The 25,245-nt window shown below is 44.3% G+C and overlaps 1 protein-coding gene across 1 annotated transcript in view; it reads left to right on the forward strand.

Annotated features, from left to right (window-relative positions):
* The window catches only part of TANC2 (tetratricopeptide repeat, ankyrin repeat and coiled-coil containing 2), a 690,066-nt gene that overhangs the window by 621,906 nt on the left and 42,915 nt on the right, over positions 1–25,245 (forward strand). The window contains exon 16 of the mRNA XM_084615604.1: positions 17,866–17,974. Coding sequence (XP_084471730.1) covers positions 17,866–17,974 — 109 coding nt within the window. The remainder of the gene's footprint in view (positions 1–17,865; positions 17,975–25,245) is intronic.

The raw sequence follows: 25,245 nt of genomic DNA on the forward strand, positions 1-25,245 counted from the left end.
TTAATGCCCTGTTAAAGGAGGTTAGAGTGCCAACTTTCGCCAAATGAGGGGGTTGTTAGGCACATGCACAGTAAACGGTCTCTCGACGTCTGAAGACCTTGCTAGCTACCATCCTTTTTCTGCCCTGCCCTTTCTGGAGAAGATTGAGAATGTGGTTCCAAGAAAATTTGAGAGTCAGATTTCTTTGATCCTGTCTCAGTCCTTGACCTAGATTTTAGCCTCCATGTGGATATGTCTGTGGTGGTTTTATTGGTAGCTGTTCACCTCCTAACAAGAGACAAAGGTCAAATGACCTTGCTGATTTTATTACGTCCATCAAAAAACTTTGGTCACAGGATTTTGTTGATTTGACTGCAGACCCTTGCAGGGTAGACCAGTCTGCATCAGAATGATTCCATGCCTGCCTTTTAAAGACGTCCCAGAGTGTGGCACTGGGCAATTACCCCTTGGGCTCTCTTCTATGGGATTCCACAGTTTTCTGTTTTGCCATTTCTCCTGATGAGTATACATGTCAAGCCATTGGGTGATAGTGAAGCAGACTGGGCTATGCTAGCACCAATATACAGATCCTATGTACAATCCTGTGTCTTATATTCATCAAAAATTAAGTGCATCACATATCTGTTTGACTGAGATAGGGTCTTTGTTAAGGCTTTCAGTTAAGATTGGACGTCTTTCTAAAAGACATTCTCCAGTTAAACCACAAATTAAACTTGATACAGAAATCACTGTGTGAAATTCTCTAGCCTGTGTTATGCAGATGATCAGACAAGATGATCATAATGGTCCCATGTATCCGTAGTCTCAGGGACTGACTTTTGGTTGTGTGTTTAGTACCTAGGACAATGTGGTCCTGTCTATGATTGGAGTCCCTAGTCTCTACTGTAATATAACAAAATCATTGTAATAATTATAATATGAATGACTTCGTCTAGATAAGGAAGAGGTGGGCAAACTACGGCCCGCGGGCCATATCCGGCCCACAGGACCGTCCTGCCTGGCCCCTGAGCTCCCGGCCGGGAAGGCTTGCCCCCGGCCCTTCCCCCACTGTCCTCCCTCCCCCGCAGTCACACCGCCGCGCAAGCAGCACCCACCCACCTACCAGGCTTTCCAACAAGCCTGTCTTGCCGATTTGAGCAGCTTAATAAGGGGGCGGAGGTGGGAAGGAGTTCTTGGGGGGCAGTCAAGGGACAGGGGGCAGTCGGATGGGGTGGAGGTTCGGAGAGTGGGGCTGTCGGGAGACAGGGAGCAGGGGGGGTTGGCTAGTGGGTGGGGTCCTGTGGGGGCAGTTAGGGATGGGGTCCCAGGAGGGGGGGTCAGGGGACAAGAAGTGTGGGAGGGTGGGGGGATCAGAGGTCCCGGGGGGTCTGTCGGGGGCAGGGGTGTGGATAGGGGCAGGGCAGTCAGGGGACAAGGAGCAGGGGGGCTTAGGTAGGGGGTGGGGTCCCGAGAGGGGGTGGTCAGGGGACAAGGAGCTGGGAGGTTCTGAGGGGGGCAGTCAGAGGGCGGGAAGTGGGAAGGAGCAGATGGGGGTTGGGGCCAGGCTGTTTGGGGAGGCACAGCCTTTCCTACCTGGCCCTCCATACCGTTTTGCAACCTCGATGTGGCCCTCTGGCCAAAAAGTTTGCCCACCCCTGAGATAAGGTGATTTGATTTTAGTTGGCAGAGGAAAGCAACCAAAGAACATCAAAGGGTAGGGATCTTGCCCCAGAATTAGGGAATGCACCTGTCCTTGTCACACTTCTTCTGGATCTTCAATTACTTTTAGATTTCCAGGTGACTTCTGTGGTTCAGTGTACAGTTGTTCATCTCTCCATGGCAAAATCAATTAAACCATTCTTCTTTACTGCAGACTTTACTGCTCCAAGGTATTATTGAATCAACTAGCTTGGAAAGAGTGGGATATTCATACAAATAAGAATAGCACCTGTACTGTTGTAAAATTACAAAGATTTTGAATTCTCCTGCTTTACAACCTAAGCTGATCAGTGTTTTATCCCATAGGGTCTGATATTGCACATATAGGTGCATTTCCTATTTTGCCTGTGTTATTTCTTGCATAGCATTTAACGAACTCTATATCCGTTCACAGTTAATCTCTATAATAAAACTCCAGGATTGTCGTTCTGAAGCCTAGAATGTCTGCTGAGTCAGTGTGAAGTGATAGAGACAGCCACAGGCATGGCTGAAAGCTCTTTTGGTTCCTAATATCACCAGGTTGAATCATCACAGGGTTGTGTGATCTGTTGCTGTACAATTTTTAAATTCTCAGTCATTTTAATCACACCCATGTGGTGCAGCAGAAAGGCATGCCATGCCAAAAGTCCTACATAATTATGCTGTCCAAGTAACTCAGTCAACCCACACCCTTATTCTGCAGCTAATTTACATACAGCAATTTCATTGGTTATATGAGGGAGACTGCACAGATGGTGGATTACTTGGCCCAGCTGCCACAGTTCTTCAAAACCACCCACACAACAACACAACCAGCACACACAATATCCCCAAACACACACAGCGCCTCACTGCAGCATCCACCCATCATTCGCCACCTGCACGAATCAGCACAAATCTCCCAGCACAGAACAACCCCCACACAAATCAACAACTCTCCCAGCCCTTCACACACATTTGCCCACCTTCCTTCTTACTGTCTGCGAGAACCAGATGGAGTGTTGGAGTCCAAAGGTTCTGTGGTAGTTGGAATGTGACAGCTGATCAGAAGGTAGGAGTAACAGCTGTACAGGGTAACAAAGAGGCGGTTGTGTCTCCAGCCAGGGGGACAGCCCTCTGTACAAACTGTGGGGAACATGGACTCTTAAGTTCTCAGCCATTTTGACTTTATAAATTATACAACACAAAATCCCAAAGCACAACCTCCCCAAACACAAGTCAACACAACCGCCCTTCGTTCATCACCAACACAACTCGATAGCACGACCTCCTAGACACAACAACACAAACAGAACACACAATAACCCCAAACACAGATAGCTCCTCACCACAGCAAACATCCCTCATTCGCCACACACACAAATCAGTACAAAATCTCCCAGCACTAGACGCATACTTGCCCACCCTCACTCAAATTTACCATAAACTTGAGCAGCAAAGCTGCATTTCCTGACTGGTACATGAAATAAATCATTGGTGCAAAATTCAATCAGTTAACTTCAGTGATCTAATGATCTTTCAAAAATGCCCACCATGAATGGTGAATCTTTGTGCTCTGTGTGTGTTCTGGGCAGGACATTGGCTTAGAGCATTTTTGTTTTTTCAGGAGACATTTTTGCAAACTGGCTTCCTTTTAAGAGAGACGTTTCCGAGATGTCTAGTAGAAAAGGAGACACTTGTCTTTGCTGGGATAGGAAGTACTGTGTGCACTGCAGTTCTAATAGAAGTGCACTGTGGAGCTCTGAATAAAATATGAACATGAGTCTCCTGGAAAAGCGAATTCACTGGGCCCAGTGTCAACTGTCTGTATGTCGGAGGGTTTTCATCAAATTAGCTTCAAGAAAGGCAACTTGGATGTAAATCAGGGAGCTTGGAATTTACAGAGCACAAAGCAAATCTATTGTGGCTGATGCTCACTGACACTGCCAGAGTCGTATAAAGGGGCCTTAGTGTAACAGTGCCTTAAATTGGGAGTTAGTGTAATTTACACCTATTTTAAATCCCCTTTACTTTGCTGGAGTGATAGAAAGTTATCTTCGTGTAAAAGAGAATCAGGCCCGTTAGCTCTTTATCTTCATCATCCATTGTAATCTTTGGGCACATTGAGAATTTTTCTCAAATCACAAAACTGGAATTCTGAATGTGAGGATATGTCTGTGGGCAAAGAATGTAGTCGGCAGAAGATACCTACTAAAGCAGGAAGGAAGAGATGGAGGAGTAGTTTTAGGGATAATACAGCTTTCCTTAATCTAGTGATGTTCTTCCTGTAATTCTTTTGTATTGCTACATGATGTAATGAAGTTGACAAATCAACTGGGGGTGTTCCCCCAACCCACAAGAGAGACTCATCCTCTCCAGACAAGGTGCTCAGGAAATAGCTGAATAAACCGGGTTTGTTGCATGCCTTGAAAGAGTAAAAACAAAAAAAACAACCCCACGCCCAAATCCTAGGCTTTTTTGGACAAGCAGATTAAGTGAGTTCCTCCCTCATCCTGAAAACACTGACCAGCCTGGCAGCATTCAGAGTGTTAACTGGACTCTGCTAGTTAATTTTAACTGCCGGGAATGTGAATAACAGAAGTGGATCTCTGTGAAGAAGTCAGGGCACAACCCATGCAGGGCTTTGTAGGTTAAAATTAACACCTTGGTTTGCTTTTTGAATGTGCTGTGGATAATGAATGATGGAATGTAGGGATGTGCTTGAATATCAAATTACTAACAGCATGTGAATAGTGATATTCAGTTCTCTGTCAATGCCCCTTGCTTTTCACTTTTGGGCCTCACCCAGGGTGAATTATGTGATGCTTTTGTGATTAGAATCCATGATCACTAGGGACTAAGATAGAACCACCCAGTTCATGTTCATTGGTGCCCTCGATCTGCATTTGAACCCTGGTCTCCAATGGTGAAAGCCCAGAGAAGAAACCTACCCCAAGCTGATTTGTTTATGTGGTGATGTAGTTTTCTCTTATGGTGAAATACTGTAATGGGAAGCCCAAGTTTTTTTCCTCTTAAAATGGAACTGTGAAGAGAAAAGTTTGACACCGTCACAGCTCACCCCTATCTGATGGCACTAATACGACAACATGGCATTGGGCAATCCTAATACTGATTTGTAAACTCTTCAAAGCACCAAACAAGATCAGTTACTCATTTAGGCCCAGTAATTTTTGTATGATTGATCCTTATTAATTTTTTTAATTAAATTTGTAAATGTGTTTATTTTAGCATTTCTAGAGGAGTCTAATTCTTTTCTTTCCCCTTAATTAACATTCTGATCTGTGTATACAAACCGTGGACCGCATTCTCATTTAAAGTAAGGCCCCTTTATGCTGCCCTGGCAATTTCTGTAATCTCTCCAGCTGTGTGACCGATATAACATAGAAATAATTTGCCTTTCCACTTCTGCTGATATTGTTTCTTCTCAGCCAGCAGGTGTCACTGTTAAACAGATTCAAGAATTCTAAGGCATGCAGATGAAGTGAGCTGTAGCTCACGAAAGCTTATGCTCAAATAAATTTGTTAATCTCTAAGATGCCAGTAGTACTCCTTTTCTTTTTGAGAAATTCCAGTGTTTGTGAACTCTTCAGGACCAGCTTAACCTACTGCTGAAAACAGAAGATGAGACGTGAAACAAAAGGATAAAATGTGATTAGTTTGTTGTAGCATTCCCATACAGAAGTCGTGCCATACCTTATACAGCATTGATATAATATCAAGAATTCAAAGGAGACATATCAGAAAGACAGATATAAATGGGCATTCAAATGTATATATAGCAATAATATCCCAAGTACATTGGGCAAAATACACCACACATATTATTCCCAGTACAAGATGGTGAGTTTTCGTTGTGATTGAAGTGGACCATCAGAGCATCGATAGAGTGCCATCAAGGGGACCATAAGCAGAGTGATTAGGAAGACTTATTCCGCTCATTTGATTTAATTTTGTTTCCTTTCTTTGGGCCAAATGATTCATCCCTGCAGTTGCCCCTTGCCAGTATCTGTTTTATCTGTCTCTGATCTACTTTTCTTTCTCCTTTGCCACTTTCCATCCCCCCAACCCTGGGAGCACTATGTTTACTCTTCCCCTGATTACACATGGAGCCATGGTGTCCTGAGAGAGTTAAATGTGACCGTGTCCATTCAGTGCTGCTTGCTGGTGGCATAATCTTGGAACCTGAAATGAACCGAGCAAAGGGGTGCTCTCTTGCACTTTTCACACATACAGAATTTGATCCTGTCCAGAGCAGGTGTGGAGTGTTGTACATGGTAAAAAATTATGAGCAGGATGGGAAGCCTGGGGGAACCCAATCCTGAATTAATAAGAATGCTGCTACACAACCACCAAGTCACTCCTGCCTTCTGGCAGGAGGGAGGCTTGAGTGGGGAGCATGTAGTTAAGAACCTTAGTGGCCTGATGAGCTCAAGCACATTCCTCATATATCCTTGGACTTGCCAGTTCTTCAAGTCCTGGTCTCTATGTGTATTCCACTGTGGATACACCTGCACTGTCATAAACACAAGAGCAGATCCCTATCTAAGTCATAGAACCATAGAATATCAGGGTTGGAAGGGACTCCAGAAGGTCATCTAGTCCAACCCCCTGCTCGAAGCAGGACCAATTCCCAGTTAAATCATCCCAGTCAGGGCTTCGTCAAGCCTGACCTTAAAAACCTCTAAGGAAGGAGATTCTACCACCTCCCTAGGTAACGCGTTCCAGTGTTTTACCACCCTCATAGTGAAAAAGTTTTTCCTAATATCCAATCTAAACCTCCCCCACTGCAACTTGAGACCATTACTCCTCGTTCTGTCATCTGCTACCATTGAGAACAGTCTAGAGCCATCCTCTTTGGAACCCCCTTTCAGGTAGTTGAAAGCAGCTATCAAATCCCCCCTCATTCTTCTCTTCTGCAGGCTAAACAATCCCAGCTCCCTCAGCCTCTTCTCATAAGTCATGTGTTCTAGACCCCTAATCATTTTTGTTGCCCTTCGCTGGACTCTCTCCAATTTATCCACATCCTCCTTGTAGTGTGGGGCCCAAAACTGGACACAGTACTCCAGATGAGGCCTCATTAATGTTGAATAGAGGGGAACGATCACGTCCCTCGATCTGCTTGCTATGCCCCTACTTATACATCCCAAAATGCCATTGGCCTTCTTGGCAACAAGGGCACACTGCTGACTCATATCCAGCTTCTCATCCACTGTCACCCCTAGGTCCTTTTCCGCAGAACTGCTGCCTAGCCATTCGGCCCCTAGTCTGTAGCTGTGCATTGGATTCTTCCGTCCTAAGTGCAGGACCCTGCACTTATCCTTATTGAACCTCATCAGATTTCTTTTGGCCCAATCCTCCAATTTGTGTAGGTCCTTCTGTATCCTATCCCTCCCCTCCAGCGTATCTACCACTCCTCCCAGTTTAGTATCATCCGCAAATTTGCTGAGAGTGCAATCCACACCATCCTCCAGATCATTTATGAAGATATTGAACAAAACCGGCCCCAGGACCGACCCCTGGGGCACTCCACTTGACACCGGCTGCCAACTAGACATGGAGCCATTGATCACTACCCGTTGAGCCTGACAATCTAGCCAGCATTCTATCCACCTTATAGTGCATTCATCCAGCCCATACTTCTTTAACTTGCTGGCAAGAATACTGTGGGAGACCATGTCAAAAGCTTTGCTAAAGTTAAGGAATAACACGTCCACTTCTTTCCCCTCATCCACAGAGCCAGTTATCTCGTCATAGAAGGCAATTAGATTAGTCAGGCATGACTTGCTCTTGGAGAGTCCATGCTGACTGTTCCTGATCACTTTCCTCTCCTCTAAGTGCTTCAGAATTGATTCCTTGAGAACCTGATCCATGATTTTTCCAGGGACTGAGGTGAGGCTGACTGGCCTGTAGTTCCCAGGATCCTCCTTCTTCCCTTTTTTAAAGATGGGCACTACATTAGCCTTTTTCCAGTCATCCGGGACCTCCCCCGATCGCCATGAGTTTTCAAAGATAATTGCTAGTGGCTCTGCAGTCCCATCCGCCAACTCCTTTAGCACTCTCGGATGCAGCGCATCTGGCCCCATGGACTTGTGCTCGTCCAGCTTTTCTAAATAGCCCCAAACCACTTCTTTCTGCACAGAGGGCTGGTCACCTCCTCCCCATGCTGTGCTGCCCAGTTCAGTAGTCTGGGAGCTGACCTTGTTCGTGAAGACAGAGGCAAAAAAAGCATTGAGTACATTAGCTTTTTCCACATCCTCTGTCACTAGGTTGCCTCTCTCATTCAGGAAGGGGCCCACACTTTCCTTGACTTTCTTCTTGTTGCTAACATGCCTGAAGAAACCCTTCTTGTTACTCTTAACATCTCTTCCTAGCTGCAACTCCAAGCGTGATTTAGCCTTCCTGATTTCACTCCTTCATGCCTAAGCAATATCTTTATATTCTTCCCTGGTCATTTGTCCAGTCTTCCACTTCTTGTAAGCTTCTTTTTTGTGTTTAAGATCAGCAAGGATTTCACTGTTAAGCCAAGCTGGTTGCCTGCCATATTTACTATTCTTTCTACACATCGGAATGGTTTGTCCCTGTAACCTCAATAAGGATTCTTTAAAATACAGCCAGCTCTCCTGGACTCCTTTCCCCCTCATGTTATTCTCCTAGGGGATCCTGCCCATCAGTTCCCTGAGGGAGTCAAAGTCTGCCTTTCTGAAGTCCAGGGTCCGTATTCTGCTGCTCTCCTTTCTTCCCTGTGTCAGGATCCTGAACTCAACCATCTCATGGTCACTGCCTCCCAGGTTCCCATCCACTTTAACTTCCCCTACTAATTCTTCCCGGTCTGTGAGCAGCAGGTCAAGAAGAGCTCTGCCCCTAGTTGGTTCCTCCAGCACTTGCACCAGGAAATTGTCCCCTACGCTTTCCAAAAACTTCCTGGATTGTCTGTGCACCGATGTATTGCTCTCGCAGCAGGTATCAGGGTGATTGAAGTCTCCCATGAGAACCAGGGCCTGCAATCTAGTAACTTCCATGAGTTGCCAGAAGAAAGCCTCGTCCACCTCATCCCCCTGGTCCGGTGGTCTATAGCAGACTCCCACCACGACATCACCCTTGTTACTCACACTTCTAAACTTAATCCAGAGACACTCAGGTTTTTCTGCAGTTTCATACCGGAGCTCTGAGCAGTCATACTGATCTCTTACATACAATGCAACTCCCCCACCTTTTCTGCCCTGCCTGTCCTTCCTGAACAGTTTATATCCATCCATGACAGTACTCCAGTCATGTGAGTTATCCCACCAAGTCTCTGTTATTCCAATCACATCATTATTCCTTGACTTTGCCAGGACTTCCAGTTCTCCCTGCTTGTTTCCCAGGCTTCTTGCATTTGTGTATAGACACTTGAGATAATTCACTGATAGTCCCTCTTTCTCAGTATGAGGCAGGAGCCCTCCCCTCTCACGCTCTCCTGCTCGTGCTTCCTCCCGGTATCCCACGTCCCCATTTACCTCAGGGCTTTGGTCTCCTTTCCCTGGTGAACCTAGTTTAAATCCCTCCTCACTAGGTTAGCCAGCCTGCTTGCGATGCGAAGATGCTCTTCCCTCTCTTCGTTAGGTGGAGCCCATCTCTGCCTAGCACTCCTCCTTCTTGGAACACCATCCTATGGTCAAAGAATTCAAAGCCTTCTCTCCGACATCAATGCTCTCCTACTCCCTTGGATAGGCCACTTGAACTGTGCCTTTCCTCCCATCCTGCAGCTATCCTGGGGTTCTTTGGAAAATTTGACAAGACAGAGCACAAGCCATCATCATTGCATCCAAATGGCCCAGACAGTTCTGGTTCCTGAGTCTTTTGTGAATGTCAACCCCATTGCCCATCAACATTCAGTCCTTGACAGATCTCTTGGCTCAGGAGAACAGCAAGGTCAGTCATCCCAACCTGGATGCTCTTCATATCACTGCTGGAATGCTCGTCACATCTAGAACATTCCTGTCCTGGAACTGTGCAAGCCGTTATTGATAGCAGCAAGGACTCCACCGGATAACATTATCTTGCTGAAGGGAAGTGTAACAGCGACAGACCCCGGTCGTCAGTGTGCAAGGTCGAACCTGGGACCTCTGAAGCTTAGTGCATCAGCCTCTACTGCATGAGCAAAAAACCCACTAAGCCGTCCTTCCAAATCCTAGCTAGATGTTTGATGTCAATGAAGGATACCTTCCTCGTCGCCATTTCCTTGACTAAAAGGGTAGGTGAACTTGAGGCCCTAATGCAGGGGTGGGCAAACTTTTTGGCCCGAGGGCCACATCGGGGTTGCGCAGCTGTATGGAGGGCTGGGTAGGGAAGGCTGTGCCTCCCCACACAGCCTGGCCCCTGCCCCCTATCCGCCCCCTATCCACCCCCTCCCACTTCCCGCCCCCCTCAGAACTCCCAACCCATCCAACCCCCCTCTACTTCTTGACCCCTGAACACCCCCTCCCACCAGGACCTACCACCCCAACCGCTCCCCAGGACCCCCCCCCCCGCGCTCCCTGTCCCCTGACTGCCACGACCCCATCCACACCCCCGCCCCTAACGGTCCCCTGATACCCCACCCCCTGTCCAACTCCCCCTGCTCTCCGTTCCCTGACTGCCCCCCCCCAGAACCTCCGCCCCATCGAACCACCCCCTGCTCCCTGTCCCCTGACTGCCCCTCAGGACCCCCTGCCCCTTATCCTACCCCCCGTGCTCCCCGCCCCCTTACCATGCAGGAGCCAGCCGCACTGGCGTGCTGGCGTGCTGCCTGACAGGAGCGGTGGGCCAGAAGACTGCCTGCCTGGCGGCGTGGCTGTGGGGGATGGGGGACAGCTCAGGGGCTTGGCAGGATGGTCCCGCAGGCCAGATGTGGCCCCCCGGGCCATAGTTTGCCCACCTCTGCCCTAATGGCATACCCACCATACACAATATTCCATAAAGAGAGAGTCTCTCTACAACTGCACCTGAAATTCACTTGCCTGCGTTCTTCCCAAAGCTCCTTGCTTCCAGCGAGGAGTGGAGGCTCATGCCCACGACATGTGATGAGCAGTGTGCCCGCAACGTGTGATAAGCATTGATATTTTACCTGAAGAGAACAAAACAGATCAGAAAGTAATGTAGATTGTTTGTTGCCGTAGCTGAATGAGCCTGAGGGCAAGCTTTTTCCTCCCAGAAACTCTCCAAGTGGATCTCTGGCTATATCCTACTTCATTTCACATCTGCTCTCCCACACAGGCTACAGGATCACTCTACAAGGAGCCTCAGTAACCTCACTGCACAAAGTATCCCTGCTTCTTATTTGCAAGGGAGCAGTGTGGAGCTCCATCCACGCATCCAGAAGACTTTACACCTTGGTCCAAGCCTCCTCCGCTGACATATCTTTTGGGATACAAGTTCTACAAGCAGCCATACTACCTACATCTTCACGCCCTCCTCTTGTCACAGTGCCCTTGTAACTCACCCATAGAGGAATACATATAGGGACGAGCACTCAAAGAAGAAAGGGAAGTTACTTACCTTATTGTACCTTGAGTTCTTCCAGATGTGTGGTTCCTATCAGAATTCAGCTATGCTTTCCCCTCTGCTTCGATCATGTCTGGATTAACAGTAAAGAAGGAAGGGGAGAGGCGGTCGGTCCACACCACCCCTTATAGAATCATAGAAGATTAGGGTTGGAAGAGACCTCAGGAGGTCATTTAGTCCAACCCCCTGTTCAAAGCATATACCGTCAGAGCTGAGCATGAGAAGAGCAGGGTGCAGACACAGATGGACAGACGCCAATTGCAAGAATTCTCCAGTCTCAGGCTCTTGGAGCCCATGCATACCTGCAGTGGAATACAGATGGGGACTGCATGTCTCAAAGAAATCCAGTTACAGTAAGGGAAGTAACTTCCCTTTTTCTGCCTGTGCTCCAGCCCTTTTATACCCTGCATTCTGGTTGGTTGGGGAGCAGGCACACAGGGGCTACCCTACTCAGTCCAGGGGACTATGCCTCATACTCAGCTTTTCCAGTGTCCACATGTAACCCTCACTTGTATTAGGCCTGGCAACAACAGTCTTGTGCATATCTCATATTGTGCCAGAACTTGCAGGATCAAGACCATAGTCTCTCGAGTATGTATATGTCTGTCTGGGAATAGTCTGTGATGTACTGTGCAGCGTTAGCACGCAGTGACACATGCCACCTAGGAGAGTGAACAAAAGCTTTGATAACAGAGCTGGCAGCACTAACAATTTTTCACACACAAAAACTTACATTAAAAATAGAAACCTGCTGAGGATAAGCCTCTGCTGTGGTGAAATTCAAAGCAAATCATTTCACGTGGCTCCTTGATGTAGAAATCACTTCTGTCATTCTCTGCTGTGTTTTTAAAAAAGACACTGCTGTTAGAATCCGTTTCAGTGTGCAATTACCATTGACAGGGCAAGTCACTGCAGGTATTTATCAGCAAGTCCAAAGCCACTGCTTTTAGGTAGGAGAAGTATTGCAGAGGTAACATGCTGCTCATGAATCCTGTCCTTTATTCTGAAATAGGTGGTGCATGCCTTATTCATAACAACAGCCCAAACCATACATACAGATATATTATACATACACATGCATTCTACCAGCCGCAGCTGGGAAACAACTGGAACTACCTGCTGCCTGGGGCTGCATGGGTTGAGAATTGCACCTTATCTTTTGGTACATGGACCCAGCCACATTAGAGGTGCCTGGATATGCCATGAATACCTACCATTAACATAGAGAGCTTTGTGTTCGAAGCTCTTTCCAAACCTTTTCGGACTATTCTTCAGTCACCTCTGTGCAGTAGGCAAGTGTGAGCGCTATTAGCTTTGTTTCACAGATGAGAAAACTGAGGCTGACAGGCCCATGTATGGAGACAGTATCAGAGCCCAGAGTAAAGGTTCAGAGCTCCTGATTTCCAGTCCAGTGCATAAGACTGCCTTCTCTCCCAAGGAAGGCCAGGAGCTGAGTTCTCTGGGTGGGCTCAAACCGCCATCCTTTTGGCTGAGGTAAATGTATGGGACATTGCCCAGCAGATAAGTCAGGTTAGCCACTAGATGCACTTGGTGTATTAAACTAACAGTAGTAATGAGGTTTGCTGTAGTGCTTGAGTTGCAGCTGCATCCCACAGAACTCGAGCAGTACATCACAGTGTCTGTTTCCTTTTCATCCAGTTTCTTTCCTCTTTAAGGGCACTTCTGGAGGCTAATCCTAGGTCATGATCACCCGTTGCAGTTGTGGTCAGTGTATTTCAGAAAACCGCTGCTACTGTAAACATGGTGTTTGCGAGATTATCTTCTGTAAAGGGGCACCACTGACTGCAAATCTAGTCAATTTCACACGCACACAAAAAAAAAAACTCCTAAAGAGGCTTCAGGTGCTACAACCACTTCAAACTCCCCCTGCCATTTCCATGGTTTTCCAGTCCCGTTCCCATCTGGCACACGGTTTTCTGTCCGTCACTGCTGTGTGAAAGACTCGCACAAACAGGGAAGTTACTGATTAAGTAAGCTACACACGTGCACATGGACAGCGGTGAAACTGACTATACGCAAAATGCTGCCAAATAAACAAAATACATAAACTGAATAAACAGAAATAAATATATTTTCTCTGGAATCCTTTTCAGTTCTACTCATCTTAAGCGTTACTTGTAACAATAGTAGGTACAAAAGTTTCAGATGGCAGACTGATATTTAAGTTGATGTTGTACTTTTACATTTATTGCATTTTGGGGAGAGGTACAATAGAATTATGTATAAGTTTAATGCTCTGGCCTTTGACTCATGAAGAAAAGGGTTCAAGTCCTGCCTTTTAAGGAAAACCATTGAAAATGTGTTTTGTTGTTCATCCTATTCTGCTAATGCATTGGTGCTGGACCTAGGGGTGCTGCCGCACTCCCTGGCTTGAAGTGGTTTCCATCAGGCTTTGCACTTTGGTTCAATGGCTCTCAACCCCCCACCATAAAAATTGTTCCTGCACCCCTCTGCTAATGGTCAAGTGTCCATATTTTAAAACCATCCTACCATCTGGCAAATAATCATCAGTCTCTGTATTACCTGTCAGAATTAAGATTCATTGGCAGGGCTGCGTATGAGAAGCTTGCTGAACACCTGGCCCTGGTTTACAAATCCTTCACTTCCGTGCTATGCTTAAAACAAAACAGTTTCCCTTTTAGAAAGTACTGTCTCTAAGGATTATCGTTCTTTGGATTTAGACATGCTGATAAGCCCTAGCATTGTGGAAACGTTGATCTTCTAGTCTAGATTACTCAGTTGCATTTAGATCATTCTAAGCACTGGTATATTAGTTTTTTCATTTGATAAGGTACTAATGGGATAGTGGCATGCTCTGTCCTTAAAAACCCTATTAAAGCTACAAGTCACATCGTGTTAGCTTTGTGGGGTGGGGAGGGTTGTTGTTTTTTAAATGTACCGCTACATTGGTTCCAGAAAAGAAATTGGTTAAAAAAGTCCCTGAGGCTTCCAAGGTCTCAGAAAAGCAAAATAATGCAATACACATGCCTTTGTTCCTTATCTGTAGTGTCAAGGGGAAGTTACAGACAATTCTCTCTCTTCTCACACGTTTTTCACTGTGGAGTACAACAAAGAAGGCAGTTCTAACAGTGCTTATTTATGTTTCTGATATATGTGGACCATGTAGAAGATTGCCGAGCTGGCACTCAAAAAGACCGGGAGGTCACTGTATCTGGGCTGCTTATACATTAATCCGGACACTGCTTTTTGTAACTCTGCTTCTCAAAGTGTTCCTTCACGTGAATCTCTTTGTTGTTTTGTTTTTTTCCTTTTCAAAGTACAGTATATTTAAATGTAAAATGAGAAAGGAGTGTTGCTGTCAGGAGAAGCACTTCTAACAAAAACAAGAGATTTTTTTACCAGGAGATACTGTTTCCAGGCCACACAAGTCCAAGTACGGAACATTCTTTGGGGCCTGATCCTTCTCTGCTTTACATCTTGTGCTGCCACTTTCACCAGTGCAAAGTGGATGTACAATTCTAAATTAATTTCTGATCTGGTTATGTTTTATACCTGCTTTTCACTGGTGTTAAATGACTATAGAGGGCCCAAAGCAGAAGAGAATCAGGTCCTTAATCTTTAAAGGACACCTAAGATCACTAGAACTGAAAGAAGTTAATGAAATACATTTTCCTCTCTTTTTTTCCAGTTTACTTTATGCATTTGCCAGCACTCAATATATACAGTCCAATTTCACTTTCCTGTCAGTTAATTAGCTTCTCCCTTGCTGAAACCATCTTTGTAAATATCAACAGGAAAGTTTAGAAACCCTTGTAATATTGTTTTACATCAGAGAGGAATTACAACAGTGTTAGGGAGATATAACAGAATGAAGCATCTGGCTGATTATATAAAAATTTCTTTCTGAAACTGACAGGTTTCAGAGTAGCAGCCGTCTTAGTCTGTATTCGCAAAAAGAACAGGAGTACTTGTGGCACCTTAGAGACTAACCAATTTATTTGAGCATAAGCTTTCGTGAGCTACAGTTCACTTCATCGGATGCATAAAAGTGGAAAATGCAGTGAGGATATTTTTATACACTCAGACCATGAACAAATGGGTGTTTATTACTTCAAAAGGTTTTCTCTTCCCCCACCCCACTCTCCTGCTGGCAATAGCTTATCTAAAGTGATCACTCTCCTTACAATGTGTATGATAATCAAGGTGGGCCATTTCCAGCATAAATCCAGGGTTTAACAAAAACGTCTGAGGAACAGGGAGGGGGGTAGGAAAAAAGAAGGGGAAATAGGTTACCTTGCATAATGACTTAGCCACTCCCAGTCTCTATTCAAGCCTAAGTTAATTGTATCCAATTTGCAAATGAATTCCAATTCAGCAGTCTCTCGCTGGAGTCTGGTTTTGAAGTTTTTCTGTTGTAATATCGCAACTTTCATGTCTGTAATTGTGTGACCAGAGATATTGAAGTGTTCTCCGACTGGTTTATGAATGTTATAATTCTTGACATCTGATTTGTGTCCATTTATTCTTTTACGTAGAGACTGTCCAGTTTGACCAATGTACATGGCAGAGGGGCATCGCTGGCACATGATGGCATATATCACATTGGTAGATGTGCAGGTGAACGAGCCTTTGATAGTGTGGCTGATGTGATTAGGTCCTATGATGGTGTCCCCTGAATAGATATGTGGACACAGTTGGCAACGGGCTTTGTTGCAAGGATAGGTTCCTGGGTTAGTGGTTCTGTTGTGTGATATGTAGTTGCTGGTGAGTATTTGCTTCAGGTTGGGGGGCTGTCTGTAGGCAAGGACTGGCCTGTCTTCCAAGACTTGTGAGAGTGATGGGTCATCCTTCAGGATAGGTTGTAGATCCTTGATAATGCTTTGGAGAGGTTTTAGTTGGGGGCTGAAGGTGATGGCTAGTGGCGTTCTGTTATTTTCTTTGTTAGGACTGTCCTGTACTAGGTGACTTCTGGGAACTCTTCTGGCTCTGTCAGTCTGTTTCTTCACTTCAGCAGGTGGGTATTGTAGTTGTAAGAATGCTTGATAGAGATCTTGTAGGTGTTTGTCTCTGTCTGAGGGGTTGGAGCAAATACGGTTGTATCGTAGAGCTTGGCTGTAGACAATGGACCGTGTGGTGTGGTCTGGGTGAAAGCTGGAGGCATGTAGGTAGGAATAGCAGTCAGTAGGTTTCCAGTATAGGGTGGTGTTTATGTGACCATCGCTTATTAGCACCGTAGTGTCCAGGAAGTGGATCTCTTGTGTGGACTGGTCCAGGCTGAGGTTGATGGTGGGATGGAAATTGTTGAAATCATGGTGGAATTCCTCAAGGGCTTCTTTCCCACCTTGATTATCATACACATTGTAAGGAGAGTGATCACTTTAGATAAGCTATTACCAGCAGGAGAGTGGGGTGGGGGAAGAGAAAACCTTTTGAAGGGATAAATGCCCATTTTTTCATGGTCTGTGTGTATAAAAATATCCTCACTGCATTTTCCACTTTTACGCATCCGATGAAGTGAGCTGTAGCTCACGAAAACTTATGCTCAGATAAATTGGTTAGTCTCTAAGGTGCCACAAGTACTCCTTTTCTTTTTTCTGAAACTGGATTTTATTAAAATGTTTCACTTTCAAAAAGTTAAGCTGATGGTGTTCCCTCAAAGCACAGGTTTTCTCTGTAAAGTGATTTTAAAATGGCAACACTGGGTTCTATGATTGCTGTATCGCACTGATTACAGTTCATACCTGTTTACATTACAAGTAAAACTACGTATTTCCTAATTTCCAGTACTGGTAATTCCCCCAGAATCTGTAAATCAAGCATAGTTCTTAAGTCATACACACTCAGCAGTAATAAAAGTCCTGTGATTAGTTTATGTCATGGTATTCAAATCAGAATTAGTCCAGTTCATTCTCCCAAGCTGGGTTGGCTCTGCAAGGCTAACAGGAGTAAAAAAGTACTGTTGTAAAATATTACTTTGTCCATAAAGCCAGCAAATATGACTCAGAACACACACACACACACAGCAGATCTGAAGAATAAGGGCTTGTCTACACTTGAAAGTTATTTTAGGTAGGGTATGAATAGCAGTTCTGGTTGATTTCTCAATGTAGACAAGCCCTGAGAAGGTACCATTTATACGTAGTCACTTTTCTAACCATCCCCACAATTTAAAATGAGTTGACAGAGACCCAAAAAGAAAGAGAGAACACCAGATGCTGTGTGTACAGAGGAAACTTGAAATGAGATCCACGCTTCTCTTCTTTAACAAAAACATTTTTCTAGTCTCAACTTCATGACCCAACACTACTTATGTCAAGGAATTAGAGTAAGAAAACATAAAGCAATTGGGTCTAAAATAGTGAGGTACCATTAAGAAGTATGCAGAGATACATCCTCATTAGAGGGACTCAACCAAATGTCCAGGCTCTATTTCAGCAGTTGTTTGGTCATAGTTTACAACCAATTAAAAGCAAGTTCTTCAGCTTGCACCCTACAGGCATGTGGATCTGAGAAGTCATTCTCTGGGGAAGTAGTTTGAGTGAGACTGATAGCCTAGGTCTTCCTTGTAAGGCAGCACGTAAGATCGGTGATGCTGAATGACACCGACCCCCAAGGAAGACCCCTGGGATTTAAAAATGAAATGCGATTCTTCAAATACTAACTTTTTAAAATTCTTGTTCCTAGGAGTGGCCACACACTGCTTGCCTTCTGGTTTTCTCGTCAGGAGGGGAAGCTAAACCGACAACAGACTATTGAGCTGGGACATCACATTCTCAAAGCACACATTTTTAAGGTAACAAGAATTCAAGGCAAGGTTCACACCATCCTCTTCCCTGGTGCACAGAGTCTGTCTATTAGAGAGACATGGTGGGTAAGGTGGTATCTTTTATTGGCCCAACTTCTGTTGGTGAGAGAGTCAAACTTTCCTGGGACCAACGTGGCTACAGCCCCGCTGCAGTACCCACTATATAAGGTCTGTTCTTGTTGCAGTATGGCCTTAAGAAGTGTTATTGCTTCAGGCTTCCAAAACACATGAAGGAAGTTTAGCTTTTGAGAACTGGTGAGGACATGAGGAATTCTAAAGGCCAGAAATTTGGGGAGATCTGATTTGATTCTAAGGGGGAGGGGGGGATTAAAATCTGACAACATGTCTTGTTTCGTTAAATTACTGCACACTGCTTAAAATGCTCCTTGCCAAGTACTTATGAATAAATGGCATTACAAATTTGACTGGCCTTAAAATGTTGCCAGAGACAAAGGTTGGAATTCTGGTCACTGTATGCAATGCCGTCCTTGTTACCCAGGTTTTCATTTCATACCCCCACAGCTCTTCTGAAACTTTCTTAATGTTAAAAGTGACAGAACCATTAGTGGATAGGGCACTAGACAGGGTGTCAAGAGACCTGGATTTTATTTTATTCCTGCCTCTGCCACTACCCTTGGTCAAATTTCTTCTTCTGTCTGACTCAGTCTCCTTGTGTGTAATATAAGGATGAGTTCCCTCCTTTGTAAAATGCTTTGTTCTTAATCTGTACATCTCAATGTATAAGAGTCAAGTATAGTTTGTTTATGATCTACCAGTGAGGGCAAAGCTGAGACACTGCATGTTCCTGCAGAGCTGAGCTTATTAAAAATAATGTCTGGTTACTGCTCCTTAATGGTCCATTTATACCCTCCACACAAAGAGTGGCCCAGGGGTCACTAGTTAAGATTCAAGTTTGACCCACAACTTGCGTCGGATCTTCAGGCCCAAAGAACGTTCACCAATCAGCATATGAATTGATTAGCCCACTGTAACTACTACAGAGGGAATAAATCATTTCTTAAAATTAATGGAAGCTGTGGGTACGCAGCACTTCTGAAAATCAGGGCACTTATTCAGGTGCTTAAACTTAGGCACCCACTTTGCCAATATTTTTTAGAGCAACAGGCCTTATGAACATCCTGCTAGATCTCTTTATTTCATTGCGCCCGCTATTATTAATAATCATGTGTAATGGCAGGTCTGTAGCATTTTGGGAGATTATAGGTAAGTTTGAGGTAAAGTGAGGAATCCCAATCAGCGTATAATTTTCAGATTTTAACATACATAAGTAGCTTCAGATTTAGCCCTGACATTAATGGGGTCAGTTCCTATTAACATCAGTGCCAAAGCTGAATTTGGATCCTAGTCTTTATCATTTTACACTTTATAATGGAGAAAATGGCAGTATTTCAAAATCTAAATAAACCTTACGTTTCATTAAGTGAATGAGTTGGCAATAGATTCCAACTTTAATTGAAAAATATTTACCATCCTGGAAAGTGAACATACGGAAGACGTCCATATAGCTTTCTGTTTCTAATTACTTGGCAAAATCCTTTTAGTGAGAATAATTTGCCTTGGTGACAGATAAGTGTAACATCAGGTTGTACAGAAGTCCTACAGAGTTTTGAAAGGGGTTTGGGTTAGATGGTTTACATGAGAAAAGCACTGTAAAGATTAGGCCTTTGGTGTTTCTTAAACAGATTTATTTTTATTCCTTTATTTAGAGTAGTTGTTTGTTTAAGAGGATCTGCTTGTATTTTGTACCAAACTGAACCATAGCAGCCCTGTTTCTTGAAAGAGACACTTTCAAACTGGAACATTTCAAGGAGAAATATAAGTATCTTGTGTCTGTATTCCCATTCCTATTATTGCAGATACTTTTTGTTTATGAGGAAGGGATTTCTCCTTCACAGCATCTCACTCTGCCTGGTCGTCTAGTAAAATTATTATCTTGTAGCTATGACATGAGCCTTCTGCCAAGTGAGATGCATGTCAGGTCATAAAGTCAACTTAACTTTTTTCTGCGGTATTGTGTTGGAAGAGCAGCCTTGTCTAAACACAAAGGTCCTGATCCTAAATTTACACTGGTTTTACACCAGCATAACCCCATTGCAGTTACCTTTTACACTGCTGTGAAAGGAGAATCAGATGCTAAACCGTGGGTGGTGGGTGAAGCTTCCTCTTGGGGAGTCTAGCCCCTGCCTCACCTCTTCCAGCTGAAGCCTGGCCCTCTTCTGGTTGAGTCCACACCCCCGCTCACTTCTCTCAGCCTCCCCCATGGCCCCAGCCAGGGCGGCATGGAGGACTGAGAGCTCGGCCCGACCATGGCGGAACTCTTGTCCCTTGCCAGAGCCCTGAGCCTGAAGCCCATCCCCTGTTCCACCCCCGGCCACACTCATGGCCGCACCCCATTCTACCCCTTTCCCACAGCCCCTCCCCCACTCTGCCTCTTCCCCCAATATCGCATCCCCTTCTCACTCCCTTCCCCCTACCCTTTCCCACTGTAGCCTCGAGACCAGAAAAGCAGCCCCGGGGACATGGCTGGGGGAGGTTTTTCCGGGGGCCTCAAATTGGCCGGGGCCCCATGGGCTCTTGTGGTAATCTGCCACTCCTCCATCCCCCTCTCCCCCCCCCACCCTGGTGACATGAGGTTTGGGGAAGCTTAGCCTCCATTGTGCACTACCCATGTGCAAAACATTTGGTAGGACTAGGTGGAGGTGTGGGTTATACACAGATGTTATTTTGGCTAATAAAATACAATTTAAAATCCGTATTTGTCCTAATACATGTGTTTGTCCTGTCACATCCCGAAAGGATTGTATCATTTGAGTCTCTGTTAAGGACAGACCCAGGTGTGGAATTTGAATGTGTGATAAATCAGTGATATGCAAAATCACTGAATAACAATCACAAAGAGGTGTTTTGACAGATCTGTGTAGGGAAACTTGCACACTGTCTGTTTGCATTGTGGCTCAAGCAAGTGTCTTTTAGCCCCCTCACTTTTATGAGCGTAAATACCCTCATGTCATTTTTTTAAAAATAACAAAGTATAAATGTCTTCAGTAACTGATTTAAAAGATTAAGAAGGGATCTTAACAGATGGGAACCAGCTTGGAAAAAATGGCATGCAATGAAAGGGCATCAAGAGAAACTTACAAAAATTACACCAGCAAATCTAAACTTCAAGGTAACATTGTTTTAAACATCAAGCAATGAGAAGTCCTTCATTTCAATCATAACTGTCCTGCCTAAAATGTTAGTGATCCAGAAATGAACTTCCCTTGTCCCTCGATTAAGAGACTGATTAAAATTACAGGCAATGAAAACAGGCTAATGGAATGAAAAGATGTCCAATATTCCTTGAAACAGTATTGCAAAAGATCATTACATTGAGTTTAGCTGGCAAATTGTCTTAAACCAGAGGCCCTTCACTACTGCATTTCAGTTCTAATCTTTTCATGGGTCACAAACAAAAATTAATTTTGTGTACATCTAGTCCCTCGTGGATATTTTTCTGCATCACAAAATCATGATACAATCTAGTATGATTTGGACAAAGGTTTTTAAATACCCTGGGGATGTAAGAGGTTAGGACTGAGATGCTTTGACAAAGTACTGGGAGGATCCTGGACTGAAACAGCTAGGGTTATATAGTAGGTGAGGACTCAGGTACATTGGCAGAACTGCTTTGGAAGGATTTAGAACTGAAATAGCGCTGAGGTCCATAAACCAGAATTTCAGTTCATTGGCATTGCTTGAGGGGAAACTTGCACAAAGACAGTCTTTACTAGTCTACTGTTCCTGTGTATGAACATATTAATGAGATTAAACCCATTCCTCTTATTTCAGCAGTTTAATCTTGTATTAAAGTTGGATTCATTGTTGCTGACAGATAGAGCCTGACTTTATAACTCAGGACTTAAAAAGAAAAGGGAAGAATCAGACACTAGCTATGAATTGAGGAGAAATAAACATTGGTTTCTGCTGCTGAACTCTTTTTGTATTGAATGTGTTTATTTCCTAGAAAACAAGTGCCCTCTTCTGTTGATCAGAGTGTCCTGCATAATCCAAGTCTGTTTGTTTCAGTACAGTTTACTAACCGTTTGCTACAATATTTTATCTTCAGATGGCTATTTTGAAAGGTGCAGATATGCCTTCTCGTGTCACACCTGATAGAGATTATAGAAGCTTATTTATTAATGTAATAATACACTAATCATGTTTAGTATTTCTTTTAAATTTCTGCTTCTAATTTGTCCAAATTATACAACGCTCACTTAAGTAACTGAAATAAATGTTGCTATGTCATTGTTTTATAGTGTGTGATATAAAAAGCAGGGAGTAATAATTGCCAGAATTCCCGAGGTCTTTGCTTCCTGCCCCCAAGTACACACAAATTTTTCCTCTACACGCATAGTGTCAAATAAAGTAAAAATCTTAAATGAATCAAACTGTACCATAGAATCTCTATGGATAGAAATTCCATGCTTGAATAATAAGAGTATAGCAATAGGAATATACTACCGATCACCTGACCAGGATGGTGGTTGTGAAACGCTCAGGGAGATTAGAGAGGCTACAAAAACAGAAAACCCAATAATAATGGGGGATTTCAAATATCCCCATATTGACTTCATACATGTCACCTCAGCTTGTCCTGGAACCCACATGGGGAGAGGCAAGTCTTGATTTAGTCCTAAGTGGAGTTACAGCATTTGGTCCAGGAAGTGAATGTAGACGAACTGCTTGGTAATAGTGACAATAATGTAATTAAATTTAACATCCTTATGGGGGGGGGGAAAGCACCAAAAAAACCCAACACAGTAGGATATAACTTCAAAAGGGGAACTACACAATAATGATGAAGCTAGTTAAATGGAAATTAGAAAAAACAGTCACAAGGGTGAAATGCCTACAAACTGCATGGAGACTATTTAAAAATACATAATAGATTCTCAAATTAAATATATTCCCCAAATAAAAAAAATAGTAAGAGGGCCGAAAAAAGCATGGAGCAGGTCCTCAAGAAGTCTATTTTGAAGCACTTGGAGGAGAGGAAAGTGGTCAGGAACAGACAGCATGGATTCACCAAGGGCAAGTCATGCCTGACCAACCTGATTGCCTTCTATGATGATATAACTGGCTCTGTGGATATGGGGAAAGCGGTGGACGTGATATACCTTGACCTCAGCAAAGCTTTTGATACGGTCTCCCACAGTATTCTTGCCAGCAAGTTAAAGAAGTATGGATTGGATGAATGGACCATAATATGGATAGAAAGCTGGCTAGATCCTCAGACTCAACGGCTACTGATCAACGTCTCAATGTCTAGTCTCGATGTCTAGCTGAAGTACTCAATGCTTTTTTTGCCTCAGTCTTCCCAGGCAAGGTCAGCTCCCAGACTGCTTCACTGGGCAGCACAGTATGGGGAGGAGGTGAGCAGCCCTCAGTGATGAAAGAACAGGTTAAGGACTGGCTAGATTATCAGGCTCAAAAGGTAGTGATCAACGGCTCGATGTCTAGTTGGCAGCCGGTATCAAGCGGAGTGTCCCAGAGGTCAGTCTTGGGGCCAGTTTTGTTCAACATCTTCATTAATGATCTGGATGATGGGATGGATTGCACCCACAGCAAGTTCACGGATGACACTAAACTGGGAGGAGAGGTAGATACGCTGGAGGGTAGGGATAGGATACAGAGGGCCCTAGACAAATTGGAGGATTGGGCCAAAAGAAATCTGATGATGTTCAACAAGGACAAGTGCAGAGTCCTGCACTTAGGATGGAAGAATGCTATGCACTGCTACAGGCTGGGGACCAACTGGCTAAGCGACACTTCTGCAGAAAAGGACCTGAGGATTACAGTTGACAAGAAGCTGGATATGAGTCAACGGTATGCCCTTGTTGCCAAGAAGGCTAATGGCATATTAGTAGGAGTATTGCCAGCAGATTGAGGGAAGTGATTATTCCCCTCTATTCGGCACTGGTGAGGCCACATCTGGAGTATTACATCCAGTTTTGGGCCCCCCACTATAGAAGGGATGTGGACAAATTGAAGAGAGTCCAGCAGAAGGCAACAAAAATTATTAGAGGCACATGATTTATGAGGAGAGGCTGAGGGAACTGGGCTTATTTAGTCTGCAGAAAAGAAGGGGGGGGGATTTGATAGCAGCCTTCAACTGCCTGAAGGGGGGTTCCAAAGAGGATGGAGCCACCATGTTCTCCATGGTGGCAGATGACAGAACAAGGAATAATAGTCTCAAGTTGCAGTGGGGGAGGTCTAGGTTGGATATTAGGAAAAACTATTTCACTAGGAGGGTGGTGAAGCACTGGAATGGGTAACCTAGGGAGGTGGTGGAATCTCCATTCTTATTGGTTTTTAAGGCCTGGCTTGACAAAGCCCTGGCTGGGATGATTTAGCTGGGATTGATCCAGCTTTGAGCAGGGGGTTGGACTAGATGACCTCCTGAGGTCTCTTCTAACCCTGATCTTCTATGATTCTATTAAATGCTATCACAGCTAAACAGCAGAGTAAACGAGACAGTTAGAAACAAAAAGGCATCCTTTAAAAATTGGAAGTCTGATCTTACTGATTGTGATAGAAAGGAGCATAAACTCTGGCAAGTCAACTATAAAACTATAATAAGGCCAAGTAAGAATTTGAAGAGCAGCTAGCCAAGAACAAAAAAATAACAGCAAAAAAAAAAATTCAGTACATGTGAAAGCAGGAAGTCTGTCAAACAATTATAAGTGCCACTGCACAATCAAAGTGCTAAAGGAGCACTCGAAGACAAAGCAATTGCAGAGAAGCTAAATGAATTCTTTGCTTCAGTCTTCACTGCAGAGGACATGGGGGAGATCCCCACACCCAAGCCATTCTTTTAGGTTAGAAGTCTGAGGAACTGTTCCAGACTGAGGTGTCAATAAAGGAGGTTTGGAGACAAACTGACTAATTAAACAGTAATAAGTCACCAGGGCCAGATGGTATTCACTAAAGAGTTCTGAAGGAACTCAAATATGAAATGGAAGAACTATTCACCGTGGCAGGTAACTTAGTGCTTAAATCAGCTTCTGTACCAGATGACTGGAGGGTAGTTAATATAATACCTGTTTTTAAAAAAGGCTCCAAAAGTGATCCTGCCAATTACAGGCCGGTAATCCTAACTTCAGTATGAGGCAAATTGGTTGAAACTGTAGTAAAGAACAAAATTATCAGACATGTATATAAACACGATATTTTGAGGAAGAGTTAACATAGCT

The sequence above is a fragment of the Lepidochelys olivacea genome, assembly GCF_965140295.1.
Source record: "Lepidochelys olivacea isolate rLepOli2 genome assembly, chromosome: 27".
Classification (NCBI taxonomy): domain Eukaryota; kingdom Metazoa; phylum Chordata; order Testudines; family Cheloniidae; genus Lepidochelys; species Lepidochelys olivacea.